Source organism: Acomys minous (genome assembly GCF_964271855.1).
Source record: "Acomys minous genome assembly, chromosome: 8".
Taxonomy (NCBI): Eukaryota; Metazoa; Chordata; class Mammalia; order Rodentia; family Muridae; genus Acomys; species Acomys minous.
In genome coordinates, this window is record NC_140489.1 from 101,376,225 (window position 1) to 101,390,335 (window position 14,111).

Here is a 14,111-nt window from a genome sequence, read left to right on the forward strand (position 1 = left end):
CATTTGATTCCCAGCACCCACACTGTCTCACAGCTATTTGTAACTCCTGTTCCAGGGGTTCTGATACCTTTTTCTGATCTCCACGAAGATCGGGCACACATGTGGCAAACAGACACACATGCCAGGCAAAATATTCATACAATAAAAGTAAGTGAAGAGAGGACCCCAAACCATAATGATCCTACAATAGCCCCTGTAGCAAGCCCCCCCAAGTCAGGACCCATGGGCCACCACTGGGGTGACTTGAGGCCTGAACGCCAGGGAACCCTTGCACAAGCAGTTCCTGTCCGAGGAGAATATGGCCACCCACTTCTTCGGACTCAGCCTATATAATGACCATCCTACTGCAGTCCCCCTGTGACTTTCCCCAAGCCCTGCCACCACTCAGGAGCCCCTGCCTAGAGCTGCTTCTCTGGTATTATCCTGGGAGCCTGATCTCAGAGGCCCTCAGGCTGCTGAGGCTGGGAGATACCCCAAGTCCTACTACCCTGCAACCCCAGCTGGGGACATCATAGAACTCTGAGTGCAGATGGCCAGTGGTCCCCCTCCCACCTTGTTCTGGACAACAAAGACCAGCAACCCCAGGAGAAGGATGAGCTCCTTCTCCAAACCAGGTGCCTGGGCACCAGGACCTTCCTCTGACATGATACTGAGCTCAGTGGGAGGGACGGTAACCTGGGGAAGGGAGAAAGTATCACCCCATTAGTGAATAAATATTTGTGAGCTGTTGAAAAAAAAAAGTAAATGAAAGATATACAATTAAAAAAAAAAGGAGACAAGTACAAGATGGTTCGTAGTAGTGTTCTCACGCGAGAACATCAGTTGACAACCTTTCTGTTTCCTGGGTCTGTCCTGGTACCCAGGGAACACAGGATGGTTTCCAAGTGATAACCATCCTTATAGCTTTATAGTAAGTCCTGAGGCAGTTGGAGACATGGCTCAGCAGTTAAAAGCACTGGCTGTTCTTCCAACAGACGTGGGTTCCATTCCCAGCATCCACATGGTGGCTCACAGCTGTCTGTAACTTCAGTTCTAGGAGACTGGACTCTCTTTTCTGCCCTTTGACATCCGAGGACACTGCGTGCTCATCATGCACAGACATGCACACATGCAAAGCATTCATATACATACTTTTTTTGAAAAAGTTATATTCTTCATTGAGTTTGTTCCCCCCTTTTCTTTTCTCTCTCTGATTGTTTCCATGTACCGACCCTCCTATATCTCTCAAATTTATGGCCTCATTTTCTTTAATTGCTGGTGGTGTTGTGGTTGTGTGTGTGTACTCCTAGGTCTATAAATACAGTCTGCCCAGTCTACACAATGTTGCTTGTGTATATATATTTCAGAGCTGACTCTTCGGTTTGTGGCCACTTGCCCAGGGGCGACTAGTTCCGCCGTTGTTGGTATTCCCTAGTTGTCTATAGTTCCTTGCCCAGGGCCCAGGCCTCGCGAGATATCTTTCTTCTGTGTTTGCATGTCTGTTGGCCTTGTTCGGGCCTTGTTTAGGCAGCCGTGTTGTTAAGACTTCATGGAGTGGCTTTCCTGTCATAGCTAGAAGGTACGCTCTCACAGCTGACATGCTGGTCCTCTGACTCTTGCAATCTTCCCACCCCATATTCTGTGTTGTTCACTGAGCCCGAGGTGTAGGAGTTACCATCTAACTGTATCTGTTGTGGTTGGGCAACACACGACTGCTTACTTGTACTCTGCCATTTGATTGGTGGTGTTTTTCTGTAATAGTTTTTGTACAGCTAGACTCTGGTGCAAGCTGTGCTCCGATTTGGACTCAAGGTCCTGGTGTTTGCACAGTAAGTGTTCTTACTCAGTGATTATCCATCAGGTCCAGCCTTTGCACCCCCCACCCCCCACCCCTACACCTCTTTGTGTGCCTTTGCCTTTCTGTGTGTCTGTCTCTGTCTCTCTGTCTCTGTCTTTCTGTCTGTCTGTCTCTCTCCCTCTCCCTCTCTGTCTCTCTCCTTCTGTCTCTCTGTCTCTGTCTCTGTCTGTCTGTCTGTCTGCCTGCCTGTCTCTCTCTGCCTCTATCTCTCTCTGTTTCTGCCTCTCTCTGTCTCTGTCTCTCTCTGTCTTTCTCTGTCTCTCTCTCTCTGCCTCTCTGTCTCTGTCTCTGTCTCTCTCTGCCTCTCTGTCTCTGTCTCTCTGTCTCTGTCTGTCTGTCTCTCTCCCTTTCCCCTAAGAATAACTTGAAATCCCCTATGTAGCTGAGGATAACCTTGAACTTCTGATCCTCTTGTCTTTATTTTCCAAGTTCTGGGATATCAGATATGTGCCACCACATGCACTAAAAGATGTCTTTGTGTGCGTTCTATACCTGTGTGCATTTGTACATACAGGTGCTCATGTCCGCTATGCCCTGTGCAGATCAGAGGACAGTGTGTCTTCCCCAGTCACTCACCATGACTGTTTTTTGATACTATCTGTATCTGAGCCTAAGCAGGCTTTGAATTCATAACACTTTGCTGAGTGCTGGGATTGCAGGCATGAACCACCACACCCGAGTTCCTTTCACCATTCTTACTTACTTACTTATTTATTTTGTTTTTTTGAGACAGGGTTTTTCTATGTAGCCTTGGCTGTCCTGGAGTCACTTTGTAGACCAGGCTGCTGTCAAACTCACAGAGATCCACCTGTCTCTGTCTCCCTGAGTGCTGGGATTACTGGTGTACACCACTGTGCCTGGCTTCACCTTTGTATTTATTTTTTAAGTATTTTTGAAAAACAAGAGATTATTAAAAATGCAGTGTGTCTATTTTTCTTTTGATTGCTTATACCTGAGTGACTTGTTTAGACTCTTGCAGAAGTTTTCCACCTTTCCCCATTAACACCAGCATTGGCTCTTTGTTTCTGTAATGGTTTTGCCAGGTGGAGAGATTCTGCTTCCTCTGTTACCTGAAGTCATCTCCTCCTCCCTCCCTCCCTCCCTCCCTCCTTCCTTCCTTCCTTCCTTCCTCCTCCTCTTCTTCTTCTCTAAAATTTATTTAATTTTATTTCATGTGCTTTGGTGTGAGGGTGTCAGATCCCTTGGAACTGAAGTTACAGAGAGTTGTGAGCTGCCATGTGGGTGCTCGGAATTGAACCCTGGGTCCTTTGGAAGAGCATACAGTGCCCTTAACCACTGAGCCATCTCTCCAGCCCCAAGTCATGTCTTCTTAATAATTGCTCTTCTAAAGTGATGTCTATCCCTTCTTTTGAAAAATAGAGGTCTGACTGAGTGCTCTTCATCCCAGCCCCCAGACACCAATGTATTGAACAGGTTTTAAAAAATGTTTTACTTATGCTTTTTACTTATTCAGGGGGAGGTTTGACCTAGTGAGGTAGCTGTCTAATAACTGGTTACAGTTTAAAACAAAAATAAATTTGTTTTTAGGATACATTGTTTGGGTGCCTCCAGTTGGTTGCACAGCATGTAGAGTTTTACTTAATACAGTTATACTTTTTGTTAGGGCCATAGAGAGAAAAAATTTGAGATGCCAAATGTTGCTGAAGTTGCCAGACTAATATTATAAATAAAGATGATTTGGGATAATGTGGCAAATTGCTAAACAAGCCGAAGATTGGGCTGGCTCAGTGGGTAGGGGCACTTGTCACCAAGCCTGATGACCTGAGTCAATTCCCAGAACCCATATGGTGGAAGGAGAGAAGCAACTCTTAAGGATTGTGTTTTGACCTTCACACATGGGCTGTGACATTCGCATATCCACCCATGTATGTATCAACAGCCCTACACTCAAATAAATACAACAGAAACTTGTAAAAAGGGAGTGTTCTTATGAGTAATTCTTTATTATTAGAGTTTTGTTTTTTTAATGTACATTGGTATTTTTGCCTGCATGTCTGTGTGAAGATACCAGATCCCCCTGGAACTGGAGTTACAGATGGTTGTGAGCTGTTGGGTGGGTGCTGGGAACTGAGCGCAGGTTCTCTGGAAGAGCAGCCAGTGCTCTTAACCACTGAGCCATCTCTCCAGCCCCTTGAGTGATTATTTACACTCTTCCTTTCATATTATTGGCCAAGAAAAGTCACAGGAGTCACTATTTACAAAGACCTGAAACACCAATTACTCGAATGAAGTCACGGGTGGTCAGCCTTGTTCTGGGTAGCTCCCTCCATGTCCCGAACAAACATTGTGTCCTGTCATGGGATCGTTTCTCAGTGTTGGATAAAGAGTTTCTTATTTTAAGCTTAAAAAATTAGCTGATCAGTTTAAATATAAAATATTGACAGTTTGTTTCATTTGAATAGTTCATCTCGTTGATATCTGGAACATGATTGAAGCTTTCCGAGACAACGGCCTTAACACCCTGGACCACACCACTGAGATCAGCGTGTCCCGCCTGGAGACCGTCATCTCCTCCATCTACTATCAGCTGAACAAGCGCCTTCCGTCTACTCACCAGATCAGTGTGGAGCAGTCCATCAGTCTCCTCCTCAACTTCATGATTGCCGCCTATGACAGGCTAGTAGTGCTCATGGCCACTTGTGCCCACCCCCTCATCGCCCCTCCCCACACTGCCTTGCTAGCTGTTGTCAGCTTAGAGCCAGGTAGGGGTGAGTTAGTCATGTAAGACGTTCCTGCCTTCTGGTCAGTCGCTTGCTGTCCTCTGGCATGCCTCAGACAGAGCTCTGTAATACATGGGGAATCACCACGTGAGTCAGTGTCTGGTAAAATGATAGGCACTTTAGCAGATTGTTTCCCTCTCCAAAAATTAAATGCTTAAGCTGGGAACGTAGTGATGTGCCTGTCTATTGGATTTTAAGGCTAATCTTTCTTTACTCTGTATCACCAAGTGCCTTTGGATTGAAGTTTTCTTTTCATAAACATCTAAGAATCTATTTCAGACTTTTTCAATTTAATACACTGTGACTTTACAACAAGAGCAAGAAACTACTTAGTGTATCACAGTTAAACTGGAAATGATTTCCTCTACTATAAAAAAATAAAGCAAAACAAAACAAATTCTAAATAAAGAATGGAATGTGGAGAAATGGTTCTGTTCCAGGTACCAAGAGTTCCAGTTTCTCCTCACTGTTGTTGTATTGACCATTGGATTTGGATGGATAGATTCTCTTTGCTTTGTTTTTCTCTATAGATTTATGTTACATTTATATGCTAGTAAAATCATATTACTTGCACATAATAGTATCAAAAATTCATTGAATTAGTGACAAAGTATGGATGTGTTAAAGCCAGTTCACATTTTAGGCTTTTCTAAGATTCATAATATGTTTATTTAGCCCATTTGTTAGAAAATTAAATAAAGAAATTTGAGTTTTAAAGAATGAGTCTTTAATAGGTAAAAGTCCCAGAATCCTAAAGTCTTTAAAAGAACAGGAGTGTGTGTGTGTTATGGATCTGTAAGTTAATCTTATCCTAATGACCCGTTCTTGTGATCTAAAACCCTTGGTAGAATTGTTATTCTTTGTAGCATCTCATTATGACCCTGATCCAGTGACTCAGCCAGTTCCAGGCTGACAGTACACAAATCAGTTCAAGAAATAATTTTTAAAATGTAGTAATAAAAATTACTTTAATACCTAAAAAGGTGAGTGTGGGTTAAAAACTCTGATTCTGTGCTGGGGGAGGCTCAGTTTTATGAAAAAGTGTTTTGTCAAAGGCCTCAGGAGCTCAGTGTAATCCCCTGGCATTCTGGTGTACACGTGTAGTCCTGGAATTGTAATTTGAGTACCCACCAGTCACACAGAAAGAAGGTCATGGCTGCTCATGACCATAACCTCAGTGTTGGTTGAGAGGTTGAAAGGGCAGGTGCTGAGAGCTTGCTGCCCAGCCAATTTAGCAAAGCTGTGAGCTTCCAGTTCAGTGAGAGACCCTGTCTCAACGTAGGAAGGTGGAGAATGATAGAAGTCTCCTAATGTGCTTCTGTGTGTACATGCATGGCCTCATGCAGCCATGTTTGCATGCATCACACACACACACACACACAGAAAAAAAACAAACCAGAATAGCTATACAGTTTATCAGAAGAAACAGAGAAGGGCTGGTGCTGTGTAGAGTGCCCTAGGTTCAATCCCCAGTGCTGCCAAAGGGGTGGGGTGGGGTGGGTGAGGGGTGGGGACAGGAAGGAAACGAATGAAAGGGTAAAGCAGACAGAACTAGCAAGTGCAGAGAGATGAGGTGCAGAGAGGTGTAAGAGTATATCATCGTATCTTTATGAGCTCTGGGATCTGTATAAGGTAAGAACTGCTTAGCTCTCCTTAAAGTTAAAGTTGCTTCTTTATACGAGAAACAAGACTGGATCTGATAATTTGACTTTTGTTTTGTATATCGGAGCATTTAGTTGTTAAATCCTTCACAGTATCATCACACATTGGCCAACTTTCAGTGACCTGAATCACATAGTGACCATCACATAGTGGCCATCTTTTAGTGGCCATCACACTGACTATCACATGGTGCCATTTTATTGAATGGCAAATTTATTACTTAGGCTGGGGAGTTCCTTTGCTATGGAAATTACCTAACTACTAATTATTATTGAGTCTTTCATACTTTGTATTTGTAGTTCTTCAAGGTTAAAGATTGAGTTGAATAATCAGTTAATCTTAACTTTTTTCACCTCCTGATGTATAGTCAGTATTTTTGTCTAGTGATTTCTGAGTGGTATAGTAGATTGTAAAACTCCCACACAGGTTAGGAACAATTGGAGTTTAGAATATTGTTCCTTAAGTGAATATTTTCTGAGGATTCAACTTCTTTTAAAGATGAGAGTTCTAAACACTGTTTAAGAACTGAAAGAACATTGGAAAGCCAGGCGTCTGTGTATAGGAGGACTGACTGGAAACCACAAGGAGCAAGGAAACATTGGCAAACTCAGTCCCTCCCTCTGGTCCCTCACTCCACAGGTGCAGATGTCCTGTGGGCTGCTCAGGCCGAGAGGCCGTGAGAGAGCAGTGTAGGGAAAGGCAGGGGTGAGGGCTGCCTCGCAAGGTCTTGGCCATTTTATATTCTGGGCTTTTCCTAGCAGCCCCCTCTCTGTTTCCTGCCTGTGTGTTAGTTTAGTGTCTTAGATTCCAGGCTATCAGGAGACTGCAGGAAGCCAGCCCTGTGCTTCTGCTCCAGCTGCATTTCCTCAAGCTGCTCCTGGCCGAGTCCTCCTGCATCAGCGTTGTCTTTGGGCTGACTTCAAAAAATGCCCGCCATCAACTCCTACCACGTCCTTTTCCTTCTCTCGTCCTTAAACGAGAGAAGCAGAGGGCCCATTCTTCTGAATATCAAACAGAAGTACCCAAACTTCCCTTCAGGCCAGAGCCCTTGGGCCAAGTATGTGCAGGTTATGTCTTACACTCAGACTGTCAGTGTGTGCACCCCTGGGGTACATGGTCGTTTCGTTCTTAGCCTGACTGTATGCTTTCATGTGGTGAGCAGTGGATACACGAGGTATGCAGAGAGCCATTGCGTGCCTTGGTGCTCACTGCCACGACGCTCATGCACACTAAGCTTGTGCATCCCTTTGGCAGGAAGTGGCCCATGTGCCCATCAGTTAACTTAACCTGAGAGTCACTGATGGGTTGTCTTCTCCTGAGTCTACATGTAGTCAGTCGCTGAGTCTGTCATTTCTACCTCTTGATCATCTCTCTGGTCTGTGTGGCTCCTGTAGAGTCTCTCTTCCCTCAGGACCATCTGAGCCCTTCACCAGCTTCTCCTGGGCTGCTGCCATCACTTTTCCATGGTGGTGGTGGTGATTTGCATGTATTTCTTCCCTCCCTCATTCATTCATTTATTCATTCATTCCTAGAAATAATAAATCCATGTAGCCACTGTCTACCCCAAGGATCTGAACCCTGGCAGTAACTTCTGTTTGTTTCTGTTTTCTCTGGTCCCATCCCACTGACCTGTGCCTTGCAGGTGAGTAGGACCCTGATTTGTTTTTATCACTTTCTTACTTCTTTAAAAAAAAGATTTTTCAAGATAGGCATGGCGGCACTTGACCATAATTGCAGCATCCAGGAAGTGGAGTCTGGAATTTAGGTTATCCTCTGCTACACAGACCTTGTTTCAGAAAACAAAACAAACTGCTTGCCTCCTCATTTAACCTTGGATTTTTCACATTTAGTTTTTAATAATAATAATAATAATAATAATAATAATAATAATAATAATAATAATAATATTATTATTATTATTATTATTATTATTATTAACTCTTTTTCTTGGTTTTTCGAGACAGAGTCTCTCTGTGTAGCCTTGGCTGTCCTGGACTCACTTTGTAGACCAGGCTGGCCTCGAACTCACAGCAATTCACCTGCCTCTGCCTCCTGAGTGCTGGGATTAAAGGCATGCGCCACCATGCCCAGCTTATTATTAATTTTATTTCATTTTTTGGTTTTTCAGGACAGGGTTTCTCTGTGTAGCGGTGTAGTCTTGGCTCTCCTGGAACTCACTCTGTAAGCCAAGCTGGCCTTAAACTCAGAGATCTTCCTGCTTCTGCCTCCCAAGTGCTGGGATTAAAGGCTTGCACTACCACCGCCCAGCTAAGTTATTATTTTTAAGGACAAGGTCTCACTATATAGCCCAGGCTAGTCTGGAACTTCACAGAGATCCACCTGTCTCTGTCTCTCGAAGTCTGGGATTAAAGACGTGTGTCAATGCTCTGCTTATTTTATTTTTGTCAGTTGTAAAAGACTGTTAGCTATTGCAGTTGTGATAATCCTTAAGATTATTTCATTTTGGGACTAAAGAGATGGTTCAGTGGTTAAAAGCATTGGCTGCCCTTCCAGAGGACCCAGGTTCAGTTCCCAGCATCCACATGGCAGCTCACAACTGTTTCTAACTCCAGTTCCAGGGATCTGATACCCTCACACCAGTGCACATAAAATAAAATAAAATTTTAAAAAAGATTATTTCATCTATATTTCTTCCTTTTTTTCTCTTTAATCTTGGAGATTATAGCTTGTGTTTTTGACTTTTCTTTCTTTTTTTTAACATCAAGGTTCTTTTTTTTTTTTTTAAGATTTATTTATTTGTTTTTATACAGTGTTCTGCCTGCATATACATTTGCAAGCCAGAAGAGGGCATTAGATCACATTATAGATGGTTGTGAGCGACCATGTGGTTGCTGGGCATTGAACTCAGGACCTTGGAAGAGCAGACAGTGTTCTTAACCTCTGAGCCATCTCTCCAGCCCGTGTTTTTGACTTTTCAAAACCCAATATTAACTATTATTATACTTTCCCTGGGTAATGAAAGATTCTAAAGTATTTTCACTTATGTCTATTTATACTATTGTGATGGTGCATTTTTGTTTCTCATACCTCTAAAACTAAGCAGGTATTTAAAATTATTTTACTGTTCTTATCTTATATGTGTGAGTATTTTTCCTGAGTGAATGTCTGTGCACCACATGTATCCTGGTGGCTGCGCAGGCTAGAAAAGAGCATTGAATCCCCTGGAACTAGGGATACAGTTGGTCGGGAGCCACCACGTGAGTGCTGGGAAGCAAACGAAGAGCAGCCTGTGCTCCTCACCATGCAGCCATCTCTCTAGGCCCCAGATTGTTGTTTTTGGAAACACTTTTTCTCCAGTAGCCTGGGCTGGCCTCTAACTTGCAATCCTCTTGCCTCTGTGTCCCACTTGGTGGGATTACAAGTGTACATGACCACACCTGGCAACTAAACGAGCATTAAACCTTATTTTTGCTGTTTTTATACTTATTTATTGTGCATTTTTACACTATGGTGAGTGTGTGGAGGTCGGAGGACAGTCTGCAGGAGTCGATTCTCTCCTTCCACTATGTGGGGATTGAACTTAGTTGGTCAGGCCTTTACCTGCTGAGCCATCTCAACAGCCCTAGATTAGCTTTTTAAAAATAGCATCAACATCATTTAAATCATGAGTAAATTTGCTAATAAGTTAGATGATATAATTGCATAAATAATCACCATCTGTTTGATTTGAAGTATCCGCAAGACTGCTGTCATCAGGAGTGACTTCCGTCTGCCTGAGGTGTTTCCTTTGTGTGTGTCATATTTTTATATGTTTTCCTCATTTTTTAAAAAAAGCTTTTCTTCATTCCTAAAGATATTTTCATTTGGCACGCAGTTCCTGATTGATAAAGGTTTTCTTCAACATTTTAAGAATGTTACTTCTTTTTTTGAACCAGTTTCACTAGGTAGCTGTGGCTCTCCTGAAACTTACTAAGTAGACCAGGCTAGCCTCACCTCATAGATCCACCAGCTTTTGCCTCCAGGAGTGCTGAGATTAAAGGTGTGCACTCCACGCAAAGCTCAGGAATGCTATTTCTGAGCTTGTTGGCTTCTGTTGAGAAGTTAGCCAAGTATGTTGTCTTGGCTTCTTTGATGTTAATCTGTCTCTTGCAACCTTTAAGATTAAGAAAAAAACACGCGTATGACATCACCATGATGAGATTTCCTTTGTATTTATTGTGCTTATATTCTGTTTAGGTTTTTAATGGGTTGTTTGATAATTCTTTAAAGTTTCCTCTCCCTCTGTGAAATTTTAGATTATGTATGGTGTTCTTCCTTATATATACTTTGTGTTTTCTCTTAGCATCTTTTGGGAATTTGCCATGTTTCCTCTTTGGGTTTTGTTCTGGGCTTTTTTCTTCCAATATGTTTTCCAGGTACGGTGAGCATCAATGTTTAAGCCTTTCAACATTAATTTTAATGATTTTCTTTTTAGTTTGAGAATCTCTGAGAGTCAGATTTTAAAATTTTAATATTTATTTACTTATCTGACTTTTTGAGACAAGGCTTTTCTATGTAGCCCTGGCTGTTCTAGAACTCACTCTATAGACCAGGCTAGCCTGGAACTCACAGAGATCTGCCTGCCTCTGTCTCCCTGGAGTTAAAGGTGTGAGCCACCAGCTGCCAGATAAGAGTCTTATTTTTGAAAGTTTTTGTTTTGTTTTGTTTTTGTTTTTTCTAGACAGAGTTTCTCTGTGTAACAGCTCTGGCTGTCCTGGAACTCGCTGTGTAGACCAGGCTGGCCTCGAACTCACAGAGATCCACCTGCCTCTGCCTCCCAAGTGCTGAGATTAAAGGCATGCATCATCACCGTTTGACAATTTTTCAAAGTTTTTAAAAAAAATCTAATTCTCTGTCAAGTATTTGATTATTGCTTCTTATTTCTTGAATATGGTAAGCTCCATTCTTTTACACCTGTGCCTCAGCCTAATACTTGGGTTTTATATGGGAGTTTTTGTTTCTGTTTTTCACTTATAGTGTCTTCCTATCTGAATTATTTTATTTAATTATGTGCCAAATGCTACGTGGTACCATTATTATTTTAGTTGTTATTATGTGATAGTTATTTGAGGTCTTGGGGACTGTTTTTCTTTAGGTAGGGATATGTGTGGGCTTCTGCCAGGTGCCTAGAGACCCTGGCCTTCCAGGATGACCTCTGTTCCAGTTCTGATGCTGTCCTTCCTGAGGCCCTGATGTCCTTCTCACACCACCATCTCTTTGATGAACTCCAGGGCTTTCCATCCAAAGTAACCTGGGATTTCCCTCAGAAATCCCAGAGTTACTTGCAGGGTAAGAGCAATTCCAGGAATCATGGCATACACAGACCCCCCTCTCCTGTCCTGTGCTGGTGACTCATTTATCCTTGCTGGTGCTCAGGGGGATTTGCAGGTTTTCTCCCCTCCCCCTTCCTCCTCCTTCTCTAACTCCTCCCCTTCTTCCTCTTTCTCTATCTCCTTCTCCTCCCCCCTCTTCCTTTACTTCTTAGAAATGTTGTTTAGAACCACTTTGTCATTACTTGTAGCCCATTATTTCTTCAAATGTTGCCTATTTTTCTCTCTTTTTCTGACTGTTGGCATAATGACTTCTTTCTTCTTTTTTAATGTTTCTCACTTTAATGGTTCAATCTCTTTAAACTTAACCTATTTATAGGAAGGGCCTGTTAATTGTGATCCTGTGACGTCTTGGGAGCTACATTGTATTGCTTTGATCAGCATAGAGGGAGAGAACATTCAAGTGTATTAAACTACATGATGCTATTTTAGGAAAGAATTGAAATTCAAAGTCTGATTTCTATAGAATACATACCAGTTTCATATCTATCAAGTAAAAAAAATTATTAAGTCAAACAAGCTGGAGGACCATCTATATCTAATTTATGATGGAGTTACATGAAAAAAAAATTGTGTAGTTTAAAAATTAGACTTGCAATCATTTTAAAGTTGTATTTGTGGAAGCCAGGCGTGGTGGTGCACACCTTTAATCCCAGCACTTGGGGAGGCAGAGGCGGGCAGATCACTGTGAGTTGGAGGCCAGTCTGGTCTAGAGAGCAGGTCCAGGACAGCCAGGGATACACAGAGAAACCCTGTCTCCATAAACAAAAACAAAACAAAACAAACAAAAAAAGTTGTTATTTTGACATTTAATTTGGATACCATAAAACTGTGCTTAGCATTCCTGAGGCTATGGGTACATACAGTCAGTGTCACGTGTGTGTCCTGTCCTCCCCACCCCACCCCAGTACAAAGTAGTAACAGATTACTCCATTTTACATAAAAACAAATGTATTCCTTAAATCCCCAGCCAAGAGCATGGAATGGACATTGCTGGAAACATAATATGAGGTTCCAGTCTTTATTAGTGGTTTCTCAGCAAAGCTGTGTGGTCCTGGGCGGCACAGGCATTTTACATTCTTGCACAGTCTGTACTTGTATCCCTGCTTTTTCTTAGATGTCCTCAAGACAACAAGGAAAAAAGCCACATAAAACTGGAGTTTTAGGGCAAATAGGAGAGTCTTCCATAACAGTAGACTTAATGCAGCGTTGTTAGGAAATTTCCAGGACATGGCATAGCGTGACTAAGTGGTGTTGGCTATAGATAGCTGGCCTGGGGACCAGGGGGAGGGCGTCTGGGTGTCATCACTACATCCTACCAACTGGGTGCCACCACCTGTGTATTCTGCCGAGACCACTGTGTGCCATTGTGTGCCATGCTGCAACAAGTAAGCTGAGGCACCCTGAGGCACCTGGGAACAGAAACAAGTGAGCTGGAAGCACGCTCACCTCTTTTTCTGGAGTTGCAGTGTTTCTTCCACAGGTCAGCCTGATACAGGGCGAGGCAGGCATACAAAGACTGAAGCACTAGCTAGTAGTTCAGATTTTTTTCATTTGTATTACAATTTAAAAAAATATTATTTATGGACAAATACTTCATATAAGTGTATTGCTTTTGATTCTCACTTTTGGTTTTTTTTTTCCGGACTCTGATGAGAGGAACTCTCCAAATGAGCATGATAAGGATGTGGCTTCACCTCAGAACCCTTCCAAGACTCTTGCGCCAGTCCTCTGCCCACACCAGGCTCCACCTGCCCCCTGAGGAACTTTTTCCTAACATGGTGTGCTTATTTCTCTCTTTTTATAGTTTGGTTGCTCCTAGCCCCACCCTGATCCTGCCTCAAGAATCCCCAGTCTCTGCCAGAGGTCATCTCAGGTTTTACCCAGGCTGTCCTCTTCCTCAGCACCTCCACCCCCATTTTCACCCCTCTGAGGACCCATAGTTGTTGCTGTTTAACTGTCTTGGCTTTTGTTTATGCATCGTCTCATTAAAAGCGTTGTAAGTGTGCGATGAGATGGAGACTGTGGGGACCGAGATTGTGTTTTGATGTCTGTGATTCCTTAGTAAGCACAGTGCTGGACTCGGCACACGAGTCTGTAAGATGAAGTGAAAAGCTGCAGGTATCTGATTGTGAGAAAATCAGGTTAAATTTGAAATTGTTGTACTTGATTAAGCTGTTTGAGTTCCTTGTTAAGTGGATTCTAAACTTGCAGTTGATTATTTTATAATTCATTCACTCTGAAGTTTTTTATATTATGATTAATTGGAAAAATACACGTTTCTGGAAATGAAAGAGAAATGCTCTTTTAGCAACATTGCATAATTGGACTGGTAACAGTGTTTCTAAAGTACAGATCTATTTTCATACAAGAAGTACTAATTTATGGTTGGCATCATCCGCAGTTGTTTGCTAAAGATCCAGAAACAGTTCATTTAAGTAAAAAGTGTCCCAGTAGTCTTGTTTCAAACATCTTAATTTGAATATCAGTCTCCTATTAGATAATGCACGGCCAGCAAACATCGCCCAGATGAGGTTAGTT

The 14,111-nt window shown here is 42.5% G+C and overlaps 1 protein-coding gene and 1 pseudogene across 8 annotated transcripts in view; both read left to right on the forward strand.

Moving 5' to 3' along the window:
- Positions 1–14,111, forward strand: part of DTNB (dystrobrevin beta) — a 216,508-nt gene that overhangs the window by 31,741 nt on the left and 170,656 nt on the right. For all 7 annotated transcript variants that reach the window (XR_014781191.1, XR_014781192.1, XR_014781193.1 and 4 more), the window contains exon 4: positions 4,261–4,474. Coding sequence is in view for 2 of the 7 variants with exons in the window: in XM_084792601.1 (XP_084648727.1) it covers positions 4,261–4,474 (214 nt within the window). In the remaining 5 variants the exon portion in view is untranslated. The remainder of the gene's footprint in view (positions 1–4,260; positions 4,475–14,111) is intronic.
- LOC311603582 (host cell factor C1 regulator 1-like) lies at positions 284–523 on the forward strand (annotated as a pseudogene). The gene has a single exon. The product of its transcript is annotated as a host cell factor C1 regulator 1-like (transcript).